The sequence below is a fragment of the Protopterus annectens genome, chromosome 5.part1 (assembly GCF_019279795.1).
Source record: "Protopterus annectens isolate FY-2018-M chromosome 5.part1, PAN1.0, whole genome shotgun sequence".
Classification (NCBI taxonomy): Eukaryota; Metazoa; Chordata; order Ceratodontiformes; family Protopteridae; genus Protopterus; species Protopterus annectens.
Window position 1 is genome coordinate 105894634 of NC_056736.1, and position 19594 is coordinate 105914227.

Consider the following 19594-nt stretch of genomic DNA (forward strand, 5'->3'; position numbering starts at 1 on the left):
TCAAGCCTTGTCCATTAAACCTCCATATTTGATCTTTCATAAGGACAGAGTTTCCCTGAGGCTTAACCTGTCCTTCCTTCCGAAGGTGTCATCCACTGTCAATCTCCATCAATCTATTGAGCTACCAGTGTTTTTTCCGAACTTTTCCAATAAAGCAGAGTTCAGGTTTCATCAGTTGGATGTGCACAGACAACTGAGATTTTATTTACATAGGACTAAGCATGTTAGGAAATCTGATCAACTGTTTGTGTCCTTTTCAGAGAACAGAGCAGGTTGTCCTATTTCCAAGGCACAATTTCTAAATGGATCAAAGATTGTATTTCATTCATCTACTCATCAGCAGACAGAACTTTACCCTTTCCCGTCAAGGCTCATTCTACCAGGGCTATCAGTAGCTTTCCATGCTAGGCTTTCCTTGGATGATATTTGTGCTGCGGCCACTTGGGCTTCTCCCAACACTTTTATTACTCATTACAAGCTGGACGTGGCTTCTAGGGGCCGGGCTTCCTTTGGTTCCACGGTTCTCAGGAGTGTCTTTATGAGCCTCCCAGGATAGAGGTGCTGTGGACGCTGTCCCATGAGTAAGGAATGTAGGTGAGATAGGACCACATAACATCAGTTAGTTATGTACTCACCATAACGATCGATGTATGTGGTCCATCTCACCTACATTCCTACGTACCCTCCCACCTGCCCCCTTCCTAGAGGATTTAGAAGAATATTGGCTGTGTGGACCCTTCAAGGTCAGTGATTTGGTTCCCTTATCTGGCTGGAATTTCTTCCAGTGTTTAAGTATGGGTTATGAGTGTTATGATTGCAAACAAGATCTGGGTCTAGGGTGAGGTGCATCCTGGGATACCGGGTTAGCCCAGCCAATTAGAGACTTCGTGCTAGAGAAATTTGGCCAAGTCGGAGCAGATTCTCAGCTCCGGACCCGTGAGTAAGGAATGTAGGCGAGATGGACCACATACATCGATCGTTATGGTGAGTACATAACTAACTGTTTTATTTCTTTGGGCACTACAGGATACAGAGGAGAAAAGCATTCTTCCCAAAGCACAGGATCTTTTTTTTTTCTGTCTCAATACTTCAAGAAGCTTGTTATCTTCCCTGCCAGAGTTTTCCTCAGAGTGTTGGGATCATTGGCTCATCTGGCAAGCCTTTATGAGGAAATTGCTGTGATAACTCAGGAACAAGTTACAGTGCTCGATTCCATTAGTATTCTGCTTCAAGAAAGAGTTTTTATGGTGGATGTAACTAGTGTCCATACATGTGGGGGTACCCTTCAAGATGAAACACATTCTGAGATCTTTGCAGCACTTTGCTGAGACTTGGCCAGGGGGAATCCGTATTGGAAGTCTGAACTCACCATGGTAATCCTGTCACATATCTAGTGAGAACCCATTTTACTAGGGGCAGAGTGGAACTCATTTTTTGTTTGGTTTAGCCCTATGGTGCAGAGGCAAGGTAGGCAACCTGAGATGGTTTAGTAGCTTGGGTGGTTGAGAACCAGCTAAGGAAGGGAAGTATGAGTTGCCATTGATCTTTTTGCCTTTCTTGGATAGGGTGGGGTGGGGAGATCTTACTTTGGGTTGCACTTAGCAGTGGTAGGGAGTTAGTTGTGAATGCATGTACTTATGCAGCAACTTGGACAGGAAGTCTTTCAGTGTGGCACAATGTGGGGCGCATACATGTCTATAGCTTGTATGGCTTAATTGCATTTAATGTGCAAAAGCTCGGTTGTCTGATGAAGCTACATGGAGGGATGGGAGTTCCCATCTTGTGGTTGGAGAGTGGTTTTGTAAGGGATTCCCTGGGGCCATCTGTGGTAGAGGCCTGGGATGTCATGCTGAGGAGATGGACATGACTGTGCTGCTCTGTAGGAAGAGTGATACCCCACATGTCCCCATTTCAATCCCTGCTTTTGGACACAACCATGGATGCAGCATTGGTAGGAGTAACTGAGTAAGCCATCTAAAGTAAAAATATCCCCCAGCTGAATGTAGATGGCTAGATTCCCAGGAAGCCCTTAGGATCCATGATAGCCCCTGCTGCATCAGAGCAAGTCTGGCTGCACAGGAGGTCCTGGCAATGGATGTGGGGCACTGTGTAGAAGGCCATAGATTGACACGGGAGCAAAACGTGCTAAAAAATTAATGTGTAAACTTCCCAGAATGAAAGTGAATGTAGGTAAATATATTTAAAAAAAATCTTGACTCGAATTGTGGTAGCAGGTATGTTTTCAACTGAACCACTTTGCCAGAAGCTGGAACTCTTGAACTTTTCAGTCTGCCTGATTTTATAGGGGTCTACATTAGTGATTTCTGATCCTTCCAGGGATGTGATGTAGGTGTTTGGGATGCACAGATCTCTAACTGTTGAATGCCAGTTAAAGCAGTTTATAATTGTTGGACTTTAGAAGTTGGTGCTGAGTAGCCTAAATGGTAAATGCAGATGCAGCTCTTTTCTGTTACTGGCAAACTGAACCCACCCAACAGACCTATGGGCCAAATAGTGGCTTTTTTGTGCATTTATGAGTCTAGCAGCCTTATTTGCTGTTTGCTGCTGATTGTCACTTTTTTAACCTAGAGTACAGGAATTGGCGAAACAACATTAAAAAGACTGAAGCAGTTTGTACCTTGTTTTGTGGTTGTACTTGTTTTTTGTATTGTTTTAAAGCATAGTAGAACTAAGTAAGTATCAATCAGGTCTACCTGCAGTTTACACACTTGTTTTGTCCTTTACAGAAAGGGATCCAGGAAAGCCAAAATATGAACCAGAGAGAACAGATCCATCTGGAAATGATTACAGTCAAGGTGCATCCTCAGTGCCAGCTATTTCTTCGGGACATTATCCTATTTCAACCCTGAGCAGTACCGTCACAGTTATTGCACCTTCTCATCATGCCAACACTACTGCTAGCTGGTCTGAATTCCCTGAGGACCACATAGATCCTAACTCTTATGGGACAGGATCTTTGCCAAAGAAGCGCTGCAGAGACTATGATGGTAATTTTTTTTCATGGAACAATAAATGTGTTTGCACAGAAGTAATAAATTGAAAGGTAAAACATTCAACTAACTTAGTTTTGTTGAAGCTAGCAAGAAAGACCTTAACGATAAATCGGAGCAGATTTTGACAAATCAGGGAAATATGATGTTCAGTTGGGTTCTTTGGGTGGCTCTTTGGTAGCTGATGGTTGGAAATAATGAATTATCAGTTAATTTGTGTTTGTGTATTACTTTCTTAAATTATGTTCAGGTAGTGTTTATGAATTTGTACTTAAATTACATTGCATATTAATTGTACAGGTTAGGGCTTTAGATTGTATATTTTATTATTACATCTCTGTTTGTTGGCTTGAGAGTATAACATGATTTGATATGGATTGAATTATAATAGCTTTATATCATTCAGCCTTAAAAAAGGATACCCTGAAAACTGAAGTGCATTTCCTGTATGATTAAAGAAAATGCCTTTATAATGACTTTAACTGTCTTTTCTGGTACCTGTGCATTCCCCAGAGGTATTTGTGTACTTTACCTTGGGATTCCTGAGAGAAAAAAAGGCTGTAACTTTTACTGGAAGTTCTGTCCTCATCAGCTAGTCAGACTAAGTCCTGCAGGACCTCACCCAGCATTTAAAACTTTACCAAGCTACTACCCCCCCATCCATACTACTTTGTATAGGATAACTTTCTCCAGAGCTCTCTTGTTGTGCACTGGGCATAATCACCTCATTTAAGATGGTCCCAGACTACTTTGCAGTGTTACTTTTGTGGTTTTGTTGTTGCTGTTGTAGCATCTACAACCATCTCTAAAGTGATTTTACAGTCATATTTGTGTTTATGTAGAAAGCATGTTACTGACTCCCCCCTCCTCTCTCTGACCTTCTTGCCTCAATAAAAAGAATTATCATAGGGACTTACTGTGATTCCCTTCACTGATGACTGTTGCATTGTTTACGTACAGCAAGTGTCTTGCCAAGAATGTCATGCGTTTGGCCAACATACCAAAGCTTGGGCACCTTCCTCTCGTGTTGTATGTCTGACCTATGATCCATGTGTGAGAATGCAAAGTGGTACATGTAGATGTATGGCAGCAAAAAATCTCAGTACATTCTTGACACCGTTCTGTACCATGAGATTTTGTTTTTCACTTCTGTCAGCTGTATGGCCTCTACCAATTACTCTTTGCAAGTGGGCTGGTAAGTATTCTTGTTGGGGAACCTTTCAGTTTCCTTTATCTTTACCTGAAAAGTTTACTTTTCATGTCAAGTAAGAAGGGTAAATGTGACTGTGGGATGCAGATAACATGTAAAGATAGATATGCCAAGAGTTTCATCCTCTTGGGACCTAGTTACAACTGAGGAGTGTTCTATTTGTAAATTATTTGTTCTTAAACCTTTGGGGAGTCGTTTGGCTTCTTTTAACACTTGGAAAACCAGAGACTAAAGGAGCTTGCATGGGGAAGGATGACCCCTGGATCTTCCCTGCAAATGTCCCTCAGCAGCCATAAAAGAAGCTCAAAAAGTTGAAGTCTGAAGCTTCTGTCATGCCATCAGACACAGTTGTCTGTGCTGTGGTGCCTGATCAGTCCTCAGGCCACCTGGTTTTAATTGCTGCTCTTGTTCTGGAGTTCCTTTTGGAGGCTAATAAGGTGGAGCATATAAGCATGTCCAGCACAACTGATGTGGCCAGATAATGTCAGGGGTTCCCCCTTTATGGCTTATCTGTGAGGGACCTGAAATTTTATTTTAAATTCTGATCCAAGAGGAATTTCCCAGCACCATTGTTGAGGTATGCCAAGGTTTAGATTCTCCCAGAATGTCTATGCTAATGCTCCCAGGAAGAAGCAGCAGCAGAAAACTAAACCTACCTCTTCTTTTCCTTTACTCCTACGGATCCACAAAAAGAGAGGTATGACTTCTTCCATTGACTTTTTAAGGCAGTTATCTCTCTAAAGTCCCCTACGTTCTTGAGTTTTCTGCTTCTCTTCCTCCTGTCATAAAAGGAGCAGAGAGACTGCTTCTGAAGAGGAAGACTCTGAATCTTAGGTGGAATCTTTGGCTTTTTATCTCAGATTCATTCTGCAGTATGTTTTGAATTAGAGGACGAGGGTTCTGTGCCCCCTTATCCTCCCTTGGAGGAGCTTTCCTTTGAAGAGACAGTTTTGAAAATTATGCAGCATTTTCAGTAGGAGGGAAAACAAGTGTCTGATGTGCAAATACGTTATGACTTGCTGTACACGGGAGTTGCTAAGCCTTCTGCAATACCTCCTGTGTTAAAGGCTTTACAGAATATCTTTGATGCACTTTTATTTAAACACAGAAACCCAGCCTCCAGCATCTAACAAACCTGATAAGTTTTATTTATTTATTTATTTTACAGAAGTCCTCCTTTAGATCCAGCAATAATATCTGTAGAATCTTGGCAACCCCATCAAACTGCTTAAGTCTTCTAATGCTTTACCTGATGACAAAGTCTATGGATAATGTTAGAGTAAACTGTAAGAAAATTGATTTATGTAAAGTGTTATTTCATGTAAGTGTAGATGTTCTTCTGTTCCCATGTTGCAGTATTCTGATTGTGGGATCTTCTGCCTCAGGCGACCCGAACGCTGGCTCCTATGCAAAAGCTTAAGCCTGTTTGCTGCTAGTGCATGGGACGTCACACATATGACCATAAACCGGAGACTTAAATGTGACTTCTGCACAAACCTCAGAACTTTTCTGCCGCAGTCTAACGTCAGATCGACTGTTTCATTACATTGTCTTCAAGACATCTAAAGATAAGTACCCCATTGGGGGAAACTTTTATTTTTGCTTTAGCGTAGGTTGTTGCTTGATTTCTTAGCCGATGTCCACTAGGAAAGGGAACTGTAGGTGCGGACGTGAAATCCCACACAAAGATACCCATGAACTTGTGTATTCTGTTTAGACCGGGAACACATCTACACCACCTGTAGCATCTGCCATTCGTTCTTACCAGAAACTCTCTGTAGATGTTCATCGTGCATACAGCTGCAGTAATCACAGATGGGTTCTCTGCCGTCAGGCGGGTCCTCGGTCGGCCGAATTCCAAAGTCTAGGTCCGGCGTCGGTTGTTGTCGCTTCTTTCCTGACGTCAGTGCGACAGGGGTATATAAGACACAGCCGACGCCATTTTCTTCAGTCTTTTTTGCCGCGTGGTGCCCGAAGCAGAAGCAGTTCGCAAGTGCCGGTCGGCCAGCTCCTGAAATTCCGAAAATTTGGAAACCAAAGTCTTCTTTAAAGCCAAGTACCCCGTTGGGGAAACTTTTCTTGCCTCAGACCGATGTCAGACAAAGTTAACAATTGTATTTCTTGTGGGAAGCAAATACCGCATAAGGATTTCCATTCCCTCTGCATACCTTGTTTAGGCCCAGACCACGACGTCTCGGGCTGTCGCTTTTGCGCTACTTTCAATAAACACACTATTAAGCGTCGGGCGGAGTTCGCCCAGCACTTTTTTGGTAAAGCCTTTGATTATATAATGTTGTCGGAGACTCCGACTACCGTTTTGTCCAAAAAACACAAGGACAAAGACCGACACGCGAGGTCCGCGGTCTCCACCAACACCATGCCAAAACCGGCTACACGTGGTCCGGTTCTCAGCGAGGTGCCTACGCAGCCCCTGACTACCGACTGCACTTCTTTGGTGGTGTCTTCTGTAACCGAGACCGCAGGTGCCTCGGCCCATACCCAGACTACAACCACCGAAGCCACTGTGAGTGTTGAGCCTCCTAATGTGGACAGGTCCACTTCCACCCATGGTGTCTTTAGACCCTCATCTTTCTTTTCCATAAAGGCCTTTACTAAGTCCAAATCAGCCATGCATCCCAAGAGGCCTGTTGCACAGGGCCCATCTCCAGGCCCCATGCCTAAAAAGCAGATGCTAAAAATGGCTGATGATTTAATTACTCTTATCAGGGGTTCCCAACCCCCTCCAGACAAGAGACCCAGAGTGGAGGAAGATTCTCACTCTTCTGACCAGGGCTCCATTTTTTCAGAACATTCTAATGAAGAGGAACACTCGTACTCCCCTTTTGAAGATTCTGATGCAGAGCAGTCCATTCCTTCTGTATCTCCCCCAGAGGATTTTTCTTTTGGGGAAACTTTGCACACCTTGAGGGAACACTTCCATTGGGAAGGCCAAGACTTTTCTGATTCCAAGAAAAGACTTAGGGAATTTCTTTTGTTACCTCAGCACAGACCTCTGGCGATACCTCCTGTCTTGGACATACTTGATGATGTTTACTCGGAGGCTTGCCTTAATCCGGATTCCCTGCCTCCTGCCCCAGTCAAGCCTGATAGGTGCTACAGAGTTCCTAACTCTCACCAATTTCTTTACAAAAGCCATAATGCTGAACCTGAAACCATTTCTCAAGGCCCCAAGGGAATGAAGGCCTCTACTGCTAAGAATCCACTACCTTCCGAAAGAGAGTCTAGATCCTTAGAAAGGTGGGGAAAAAAGGTATATACCTCGGCCACCCTAGCCATGAGGGCCTTAAATTGTCAGTTCCATATGCTTAAATATCAGCAGTTTCTGTTATCACAATTAAGAAGTAAAATGTCACAACCTGAACAACCAGATTTGTAGGAGTTGCAGGATATGATGCATAGTGCAGAACAAGTGGGTAAACACACCTTACAATGTGGCTATGATACCCTAGAGGCCTCAAGTAGAGCGGCTGTTACAGGATCAGTCATTCGTAGACATGCCTGGCTTAGGGAACGAACCTTGCCTGATCATGTTAAAGCTAAACTACTAGATGCCCCTTTACAAAAGGATGTACTCTTTGGTACTAATGCTGAGGAGATACTACGGAAAATGGAAGAAAAAGCTAAATCTATGCAAACTGTCAAAGCTTTTCTACAGGTTCAACCACCACGTTTTAGCAGAAATTGGCCTTCAAAAAACTGGTCCTTTCCAGCCACGGACAAGCCCCAAAGAGGTAGATACAGGCGCACAAGGGGCAGAGGACAATCTCAAGGATCATATAGAGGCAGACAATGGCAAACTCCAGCACCAAGAGGTGGCGAAGACAGTGCACAACAATACAGGAAACAAACCCAGTGACTTCCCCCTTTTCATGCCAAGCAAGACTCAGCTGGCAGCACCCTTGGGAGGAAAGCTGGCATTATTTACAAGAAATTGGCATATTATCACAACAGACAAATGGATCCTGGACATTATAAACAGAGGCTACAGATTTCATTTTCACACTCTTCCAAAAATAAGAGGCATGCCGAACCTGACACACAATCAAAGGGCAGAGGCTCAAATACAAATTTCAAAGCTCATGGACATGAAAGCTATTCAAGAGGTACCTACTCACGAACAAGGTCAAGGTTTTTATTCCAGACTATTTCTGGTACCAAGGAAAGGAACCGACTGGAGACCCATTTTGGACTTATCCATCCTAAACACATTTCTACTCGTACCAAAATTCAAGATGCTCACATTACAGCAGCTTCTTCCCATGCTGGGCAAGGAGTTTTGGCTGGTAACATTGGACCTCAAGGAGGCATACCTGCATGTCCCAATCAGACAAAGCTGCAGAAGATACCTCAGATTTCTTGCAGGTTCAATCCACTATCAATTCTCTGCATTGCCCTTTGGCTTATCTACTGCGCCCAGAGTATTCACGAAATGCCTGGCATCAGTAATTGCCTACTGCAGACTTAAAGGGATACAAATCTACCCTTATTTGGACGACTGCCTGATCCAAGCGGACAGCAAACACATACATCTGGAACAGCTTATGTAACACTGTTATTGAATTCTCTGGGATACACAGTCAACAAAGAGAAATCCAGGCTAACACCATCTCAGAAAATAACTTTCCTGGGTGCCAACTTGGACACAAACACCCAGATGGCCTGTCTTACGCCAGAAAAACAGGGGCAACTAACTCGGTGCTTCAAAATACTAGCAAATTGTACCAGGCTCACTGCAAGGAAAATCCTGCAGGCTCTGGGCTTCATGGCATCTTGCATTCTTTTAATCCCATGTGCAAAGTTGCATATGAGGAAACTTCAATGGTACCTAAAAAACCTATGGTCTCAACACAGCCACAGTTTGGAAACTATAATACCAATAATCCCATGTTTGCAAAAGGAATTTCTATGGTGGGCCCAAGCATGCCAAACAAACACAGGTCTTCCATTCTGCAAGCCTCAAGCAAATCAAGTCATCACAACAGATGCCTCAGACTACGCCTGGGGGGCACACATGACAGACAGGTGCATTCAGGGCAAATGGTCCCAAAAGGAAAAGCACCTTCACATCAATCAAAAAGAAATGCTAGCAGTGATAAATGCAATTACAGCTTTCAAGGACCTCCTGCATCCAGGGCAATTATTGATAAGAACAGACAAAACCACAGTAATGTGGTACATAAACAAACAAGGAGGAACACATTCATATACCCCCTGTGCAGGCTAGCCATGTCACTTTGGAACTTGGCTCTGGAATGGCAAATCGAACTTCAAGCACAGTACTTGCCAGGATTGGAAAACACGCTGGCAGACAATCTAAGCAGAAATATGACAGACCCACACGAATAGAAGTTGCATCCTCAAGTGTTTACAAAGATAATCCAAGCGTGGGGAAGGCCAGACATAGATCTCTTCGCCTCCCACAGGAATCATCAGTTGAAAAAGTTCTGTTCAAGGACCTTTCATCCAAAGGCCTGGAGAGTGGACGCCCTTCCTTTCAGTTGGGCAGCATGGACAGTTTACGCCTTCCCGCCTTTGCCTCTTCTGCCCAAGGTGCTCTTGAAAGCAAGAGCAGACAGACCGAAGATGATACTGATTGCTCCAGACTGGCCAAGACAACACTGGTACCCACTCCTGAGGAGCCTAACACATACTCCTCCCTGGACCCTACCTCTAATACCTCTTCTACTGACTCAGCACAGCTACAAAACTCTTCACCGTCAGCTGAAAACACTTAATCTGGCTGCATGGAAAATTCCTTACCACCACAACAGACCCTACTCTCCAAAGAGGTGCAGGATGTCATTTTGGAGGCCAGAAGGCCATCTACTAGAAAGGCTTACTCCGCAAAATGGAAACGGTTTAACGCTTGGAATGAGAAAAAAGGCCAGGATCCTAGAAAACTGAATTTGCCTCAGATATTACAGTATCTAGCTGAGCTGTTGAACAGTGGACTTTCAATTTCCTCCATCAAAATTCATGCCTCAGCCATTTCTGCAGAATACAACACTGATCCACCCTTATTCTCTCACCCACTCTTAAGACAGTTCCTCAGAGGGGCTAAGAATATAAGACCTCCAAGGAAACAACCAATACCAGCCTGGGATCTTAATTACATTCTAGAAAAATTAACATTGCCTCCCTTTGAACCAGCTGCCTCAACAGATTTGCAATATTTGTCCTGGAAAACAGCTTTCCTTCTGGCCATTACCTCAGCTCGTAGGGTTTCAGAACTACAAGCCCTCATGGCTGTGCAGCCCTTTCTCATCTTCCATCAGGACAGGGTTTCCCTACGAACCAACCCGTCATTTATGCCTAAGGTAGTATCCAGGGTAGCTTTAAATCAGGCCATACATTTACCTACCTTTTACCCCAATCCTCAAAACAAAGGGGAAAGGCTGCTACATTCCTTAGACATCCATAGACAGCTACGTTACTATTTGGACAGAACAAAGCCTTTCAGGAAATCAGAACAACTTTTTGTGTCCTATGCTGTAAGACCTCAAGCGAAGCCAATTTCCAAACAGACCATTTCAAAATGGATAGGCCACTGCATACGGTTTTGTTACTCCTTTCATGGCAAATCTGTTCCTACAGGCATCAGATCCCATTCCACAAGGGCCACAGCTACCTCTACAGCCTTCCTCAGAGGAGTCCCTACCAAAGATATTTTGGAGGCAGCCACTTGGAGTTCTGTGCATACCTTCACAAAACACTGCCACCTGCCTTTATACTCCAAAACTAGAGCAGGCTTTGCCACTGCTGTGTTGCAGGGCATTCTGGCTCCTCCCAGTTCCACCTAGTGCCTACCACCCTGTGCGTAGCTTTGGGATTCTACCCGTCTGTGATTACTGCAGCTGTATGCACGATGAACATAGTACAGTTTTGTACCTACCATAAATGTAGATGTTCGAGTGCTAATACAGCTGCAGTACAGGTTTCCCTCCCTCCTTCCCCTCTTGGTAAAGGCCTAGTGGATAACACCTCCTCATACAATCTGATTGGGTTATCCTTCTATGGTGTATTTGCTTGCAACTACTGATTTTTGATTATATTGCATTGCATGATTATATATATAATTTATGTATTGCCTTCCTTCTGGGGCCACCTGACATCTGGGGCAAGAAAGACTGAAGAAAATGGCGTCGGCTGTGTCTTATATACCCCTGTCGCACTGACGTCAGGAAAGAAAGCGACAACAACCGACGCCGGACCTAGACTTTGGAATTCGGCCGACCGAGGACCCGCCTGACGGCAGAGAACCCATCTGTGATTACTGCAGCTGTATTAGCACTCGAACATCTACATTTATGGTAGGTACAAAACTGTACTTTGTCTTGCAGTCCTAAATCTGTACCTCAAAAACCAGAGGTTAAAACGATTAGCCCTATGGATGGATATATGGAATCTGCTGTCGAGGCGGAGCCTCCTAAAAAGGCCAGAGTTTCAAGGCCTACCACTTCTGTACCTTTGTTGTCTGATGCCCCGCCAACCATTGGTTTTAGGGGTTGAGGGACATCCACTGGAACCGGCATCTTCAGCGACTGCCCTCGAGAAAGCCGCTTCCGAAGCACCGGTAGACATGTCCTCTATTATTCCGATGTCTGCTACGTCTGAGGTCAAGGGGTAACCAGGCTCCACTGAACGCCCTTCCACGGTCCAGGAATCTGAAACCTCAACCTTAAGCCACATCCCTAAAACTAGGCCCTCCATTATCAGCAAAATCAACTCTTCGCAAGAGGAAACAGAAGACTAAAAACCTGTCTCCTCCCTCTGAGAAGCAACCAGACTGGCAGTCCTTCTCCCAGGCCTTTATGGCTATTAGGCCTTCAGCACCCACAGCTTCCACATAGCCTGTCCTCCGCCCCAGGCCAACCTCTGCTGTCTCCATCCCTCCTACCCACACCCAGGAAGAAGATTCCTCTTCCAATGAGTCCGTCATCTACTCCTCTCAAATAGCTTCCCCTTTGGACTACTACTTCCCAGATGAGGACTCCGTGGATGGAGATTTCCCCCTTGATGACATTGCCTCTGGGCAAACAATTACTAAAATGAGGGAATACAAGTGGGATGCTGCTCAAATGGCAGAAGTCCAAAAAAAGTGTTTTGAGTTACTACAGGTGGAGTCACTCTCCCCCTCGGCTATCCCTCCTGTGATTCCAGCCTACCTGGATGGCTTTACATCAGCTTCTAAGGCTCCAGAATCACAATCACCAGCTCCCAAGAGACCTGACCACTTTTATAAGGTCCCTGATGAGTGCAATGTCTTTATAAGCACCCCCTCCCCTTGGCAGACCCTGCAGTTATTGCAATGTCCCTTGACAAACAGTCCAGACACGTACCTTCTTCATCCCTCTTGCCTTCAGACAAGGACAGCAAAATCATGGACAGGCTGGGGAAAAAGATATATGCATCTTCCATGCTAGCCTTCTGGGCTATCAATTACCAGACCCACATGATCAACTATGCCCTAGATTTGGTTTCACAAGCTTCCTCATTACTGTCCTCCTTGTCTGACTCCCCAGCAAGTCTCAGATAGCATCTAAGCTGTCCCTGTCATCTCAAGTCACCAGACACTCCATAAAGTGCAGTTATGTTGCATCTCAGGTTTCTGCAAGGTCTGCAGTATCATCATCTGTTCTGCGCAGATACTTCTGGCTTAGGCTACAGCCCCTGCTTGATATTAAAACCAAAATTCTGGATGCGCTTCTGGATAACAAAGTTTGGCAAACAGTTTGCTGAATTGTTTAAGTCCTGGAGCTCCTTACTTTATTCTTGTAGGCTTTTAAAACACATACTGGTCTCTCCAGTACCCCAATTTTACAGAAATTACCCAGCCAAAACTTCCGTTGTCAGGAGAGCCCCTGCTCCAACCTCCTCCTCCACTTCTAGACACAGAAAAGGATCCAGGAAGGCTCCCTCCCCTAGGGCAAACCCCCCCTCATCCTTCCAGTAGATAGCCTTTTCAAGACAGGAACAACAGTGCGTGACTGCCTCAACCATCTTCCCCTCTCATCCCGCCTCTCTCACCGTCTTCCCCTGTGGAAAAAGGTCACAATAGTGGGAAAATGATACTTCATGTCATGGCAGGAAAAACCCATGCCACTAGGCATCCCCTTGTCTCCAAAGAGCCAACTTCACCTAATTCCACAGGTTATCCAAGACCTTCTCACCCAAGGGACCATAGAAACCATTCCCGCAGGCCAAGAAGGAAGAGGGTTTTACTCCAGGTTATTCCTCGTGCCAAAAAAAGGACAACCCTTCCTAGATCTGTCCTTCCTTAACCTTTTTTTGAAGGTTCCTTCCTTTCTTCAAAACCTGCTTCCACTATTGCCACCCATAGCTTTCATGGCCACTTTGGACCTGAAGGGGAGGCATACCTCCACATAACTGTCCTCCCAAACTACAGGAAGTATTTGTGCTTTGCTGGACTCTCCTCACACTTGGAAGTATCTGCGCTTTGCTAGACCCTCCTCGCACTTTCAATTCACTGCCTTGCCCTTTGGTTTATCCACTGTACCAAAAGTCTTCACAAAATGCCTAGCCCCTGCAGTAGCCTACTGCAGAACAAAGGGCATTCAGATTTACCTGTACCTAGATGACATCCTCATTCTAGCAGAAGGGAAAGTTGCTCTCGAAGATAATCTTGTATTCTCCATGACCCTTCTCCAGAGTTTAGGATTCACCCTCAACCTTGCAAAATCATCACTCTCTCCAGCTCAGGACAAAATTTTCCTAGGCTGCAGAATCAGGACCCTAGTCAGCCACTTCCAGGACCTCCTCCAAGTCTACCACCTGTCGGCCAGGAACTTCATGCGCTTCCTAGGTCTCATGGCAGCCACAGTTTGTATGCTGCCTCTGGCCAGGCTGCACATGAGGAACTTCCAGTGGTACCTGAAGAATGTCTGGTCAAAACTATTGCTCCCTTTGATCCAACTGTCTCTGCATATGAGCACATGGAAAACTGTCCTTACTAGTAGCTCTTACCTCAGCCAGAAGGGTTTCAGAATTACAAGCACTAATTAATGGCATCCCCACCCTACACTGTCTTTCACAAAGATAAGGTGACTCTGCGCACCAATCCCTCCTTCATGCCCAAAGTGGTCAGTGAACTGTCGCTCAATCAGTCTGTTCACTTACCCACCTTCTTTCCTTCACCAAAGAATGACAGTGAGAGAATACTTAACTCCCTTGATGCCCACAGGCAACTAAGGTTCTATTTGGACAAAACCAAAAATGTGAAAGTCTAGTCAGCTTTTTGTGTCCTTCCACCCCAGGGCCCTGGGCAAGGTGGTGTCCAATCAAACTATCACCTTCTTCTACTCCCACCAGGGGAAAAATTACCTTGTGGGGTCAGTGTGCACACTACAAGAGTTGTAGCCTCCTCTGGGGCCTTCCTCAAGGGCCTGGGCATAACTGCCACATGGTCCTCGATGCATACCTTCACCAAACATTACAAATTGGACCGTATCTCCAGAGTAGGATTTGCAAGGGCAAATCCTGCAGGGATTCCCGGAAACTGCTACGACTTCCACCACCCTTACTCCTCCTTGAGCTGTGATACTCTTTCACAGTCAGAATACTGCAACACGGAAGAGAAGGACATCTATGGTTATGGTAAGATTTTACACAACTATTCTTTAGTATAGTGCAAGTTGGGCAAAGACTTACCCTTCTAGACTGTTATACATTGTTGTACACTGTTCTACACTTTTTTTATGGGTAGCATGAGACTATCCGGAAGAGTTCTCGAATGAGTAACTTGTTCCATTGACGACAGTATAAAAGCAAGGGAACTCACTAGGTTGTAGATTATTTCTGAGAAGATTTTCTGAGGAAACTTAGTCTGCAGAAGCGGGAAACGAAAGAACTGTCAGTTGGGCATGGGCAAAGGTGCTAGTTCAAATACCAGTTTATGAAAAAGACTTTGTGTTTATGTTGCAAAAGATAATTAATTCTTGACAGAGTATTTTAAAGTCAGCTGGTTAATGTGGTGTAAGTCTTTCTGTTACTTGCTACTTTAGCAGGTAGATATTGAAAGAAGACATATACTTCTGCGTTTTCTTTCCATGCCATTAACGGTCAAGCCTGTATGATTAGCTAGACACTCATAAATACAGTTATGAGGCTGCAGATGCATCTTCTATAAGGAGGGTCCTTTTGGCTAAGGCTTTGCCAGAAGGCATTATTGGATGCTCCTCTTGATAGGGAAAATATCTTTGGCCCTGCAACTGCTGAAATCTTCAAGAATCTCCAGAAAAGGTTGCTTCTGTCATAAAATTTCTAAGAAAATATCCTTCCAAAGCTGGACCCCCCCCCTGAAAAAGTCTTCTTCCTCCTTCCCTTTCTTGCATACTGGAAGTACCCTCAAACCAGGAACATCAGTGTCACCTATTCTTCAAGACTTATTCAGTCAGGCAACTTTAACACCAGCTCCCCCCCCCACGCACACACACCTACAACTGTATGGCAGAAAAGATTTTATTCAAGACTTTCTGGTTCCAAGAAAGGAGGGTACATGGAGGCCCATTCTGCATTTGTCAGTCCTTAACTTTTGATGTTAAGTTGTCCATCTCGCCTTCGTTCTTGCTGTTTGGGTTTGGAGCCGATCCTGTGCTCCGACTCGGCCATCTTCTATAGCTCGAGAGCTGTTTACTGGCTCGAGGCTACCCGTTATCCCAGAATGCCCAGCGTCAGCTACCCAGGTCTTGTTTGCCGCTTCAGCTGCAAGGTTGCTTCGTTACTGGCCCAGGCTTAGTATAGTTTTTTCTTTTAATATATTTGTTGTTTATTCTTGAAATTTTGTCAAGTTTTTTGTCAATTTTTTGTCTACATATATTTCTTTATCCGTTATCGCTTTCTTGTGTATTGTAGCTTTGTTGGCCGTCGCTCCATAACTCGCCGGCCTTCTGTTTCCCTTGAACTCGTTTAAGTTGGAGAGTCCCCCCCCCTTAGGATGGCCATTTAAATTAGAGGCTTTCCTTTCTGTTCCTTAACTGTAAAAAAAAAAAAAAAAAAAGTCTATATTTCTTGTTTTTTATAGTATAGATGTTTCTTATTGTTGCTGTGGTTGTTGGTACTAAAATGTCTAAAGATACCAAGGTATCTGGCTTCAAAAAGTGTGACTCATGCTGTCAGAAAATGTCTCCGACAGATGGGCACACTATTTTATTTTTATTTATTTGCAGTTGGTTTACCAGGATAGTCCATTGGGCCAAAATGAACCCGTTTTCAGTGGAGTCCTGAGGAGAAAAGCTCTGAACAATCTAGGTGTTGTTATATTATACACTAGTTGTGTATATTGTTGGGGCGCTGTTCACCTGCAGGACTCCTGTTCTATATGTCACACTTTTAGTCCAAGGGGCCTGCAGGAGTGCAAAAACAAATTAATCCTTCGGGGATTATTGAAGCCTCAGGATTCTCTGGCTAAAAGTACTCAGCCAGCGAAATCCCCCAAGTCTGTCAAGCCGCCGACTCCTTTACTTGACCAACCAAGTATGTTGGTGTCAGCTGGCACCTACAAGACAACTCCTCAGTCGGCTCCATCTGCTATTTCGGAGCCGTCTCGGAGCTATAATTGACTGAGGTCTCCGTCCTTGGAGTCCATCCACTCGGCACCTCAGTCACCCTTGTTACAGAGTGAACGTAGCCATCATTCTTCCCACTCCTCTCGATCCTCTAGATTATCGGATCATGATGTGGCGAGAGTAGTAAGTAGGTTGCTTAAGTCACAGGCACTGGCAAACATTCTGTCCAGCCCACCTCAACAGGTATCTGCTCCAACCGCCTCTATTTCTGTTCCTCCTCCAACTACATTTAGCTCGGAGCCGGAGACCATGGATCTGCAGGTAGTAGAACCGTCGGCGCCGATCATCATCTCTCCTTCGGTTCCGACGTTGGCTCCGATTACCTCATTTGTACCTTCCACCGAGTGATCTGGGCGCCGAGGCTCTCACGTCAGCTCCAAGAAGGGGAGTGGCATCGGACCCTTGTCTGACCCCATTCTCCCCCTCGGAGCTTAGGCGCAGGTGAACTCTGCTCCAACATTGGCCTCGGAGCCGTCACCCTCAACACAGAGAAGGACTCCTGTTTCTTTGGAGCCGGAGCTTTCTCGACCTAGAGGTCGGGACGCCTTCGAGGTCATGTGGAGTGTGCTGTCCCCGAAACAGCACTACTGCCAGCTCCATCGGCTCCTCCCCCCATGGTGTCTGTTCCAACCTCTACTCCTTCTCCAGACCCCAAGTGTAGGGAACCTATGCCCCAGGACACCGCATTGGGTGATCCCTCTTCTTCAGAAGCCTCCCTTTATCACTCGGAAGAGCCTCCTCAGAAGAAGTGCAAGAGGAAGCACATAGACTCCCCTGAGTCTGTCACTTCAGATACAGACATGGATGAATCGGAAGGGTCCCCAAGGTCCCCCTCTGAAGATGTTTCCTTTTCGGACATCCTTGAAATGTTTAGACAGAGGTGGGACTGGACTTCCCCTAGCCCCTACCAAGGACGAGTATTCCTGAACGCATTTGGTTCCTGACCTTCCACCTCCTGGGTATTTCCTCCTTTCAATCCACTCATGTCTGTAGTGGCTCAAAAGGCTTGGTCAGCTCCAGATTGTGTGGAACCTACTCCGAGGAGACCAAACAAATTTATTACAGCCCCCCAGGACAAATAATTCCTCTCCAAAGGTGTGCCCGTTGATGCCATGGTGGTAGCAGCAGCCACCAAGAAAGAGTTAGCAGAAACCTCTTCATCTGTTCATCCTTCAGAGTCTCGGACGATGGACAGATATGGCAAGCGAATGTTTGCTTCAGGGACCTTTTCAATGAGGTCCCTGAACTATCTTTGCCATTGTACACGTCTTCAAAGGGATCTCCTGAAAGAGCTTGGAGATACCCTTCAGGATCCTACAGCTGAGGGAGTACCAGCCAAAGTAGCTTCTCAGCTTGTGACTCTTAATTCTATTGTCAGCTCCTCCATGAGGCTGATTTCTTCTACAGCCGATGGAGCGAGCAGTGCCGCAGGGACAGGTGTGGCTCTCAGGAGACATGGTTGGCTGTGGCTTTGTCAGTTTGTGGAACCCTTTCGAGCGTCCTTCACCAATACTCCCTTTGATGCCTCCTTTCTCTTTGGGCCACAGGTGAAAGACATGTTGACCAAGTGTGAGCAGGAAGGCAAGGCTCTCTCTGCCATGGGAGTGCGTTTTTCCACCCATTCCAGACCTTATCCCAAGGGTCAGAAGAGCGGAAAGATGTGGTTCCGAAAATCCCAGGGACCCTTGCCTGACACACGTGGTGATTTTTTTCCCCCAGGGGCAGAGGGGGAAACAACAATAACAGACGCCACGCTCGTGGCAGAGGGGGACAGCAAAACTAGGGTGACAGGGAAACCTTCTCTGCCAAGCCCTTCCAGCATCCCTGAAGGCTTGCCCGACTGCTTACCTCTGGAGGCAGTCGGGGGAAGACTTTTGCTGTACCCAAAAGCCTGGCAAAATATAACAAGAGACAGATGGGTACTGTCCATTATATCCGGAGGTTACAAGATTCCCTTCCATCAATCCCCCATAGAATCAAAAAAACCCATCTCAGATGTCCCACCCAATCCAAAGGATTAAGCAGTCACAGAAGTTTCAAGACTGCTAGATAAGAGAGCCATTCAAGAAGTCCCCGCAGACCAACTAGGATCCGGAACTTACTCAAGATTCTTTTTAGTACCAAAAAAGACAGGGGACTGGAGACCAATACTGGATCTCAACAGATTGAACAAATCTGTACAAAAAGAAAAGTTCTGGATGGTGACACTGCAGTCCATTCTCCCTTTTCTGGGTCAGGACAATTGGATGTGCTCTATAGATCTTCAGGACGTGTACTACCGCTCCAGAAGATTTCTTCGCTTCCGGGTAGGGGCCAGTCATTACCAGTTCAGAGCTCTGCCCTTTGGTCTCACCTCAGCCCCCAGGGTGTTCACCAAATGTATGGCAGTAGTCACGGCTCACCTGAGGCATCAGGGATTCCAGGTTTTTCCCTATCTAGACGACTGGCTCCTGATTGCTACCACCAGGCATCAACTCTTAGCGGCATGGGATTATACAATCACATGCATTACAGTAAATTTCAAAAAATCTGCCTTGTTGCCGTGTCAGTCTATCACATATATAGGAGCAGAATTAAACACAAAAAAAATGTTTGAAAGATTACCACAGGAAAGAGTTTCCACTATTCGTCAGCAAGTGTTAATTCTAATGCAGAGCAGAAGGATTCAAGTCAGATATGTCCTCCAACCTCTAGGCTCCATGGCAGCTGCCATTCTTCTTGTCCCATTAGCACGTTTCCACATGAGAATCCTTGAGTGGCTTCTTTTC

At 45.4% G+C, this 19594-nt stretch overlaps 1 protein-coding gene across 4 annotated transcripts in view; it reads left to right on the forward strand.

Annotated features, from left to right (window-relative positions):
• RBM26 (RNA binding motif protein 26) overlaps nucleotides 1-19594 on the forward strand; it is a 1920204-nt gene that overhangs the window by 548877 nt on the left and 1351733 nt on the right. For all 4 annotated transcript variants that reach the window (XM_044072914.1, XM_044072916.1, XM_044072915.1 and 1 more), the window contains exon 6: nucleotides 2748-3008. In XM_044072914.1, the coding sequence (XP_043928849.1) occupies nucleotides 2748-3008 (261 nt within the window). The remainder of the gene's footprint in view (nucleotides 1-2747; nucleotides 3009-19594) is intronic.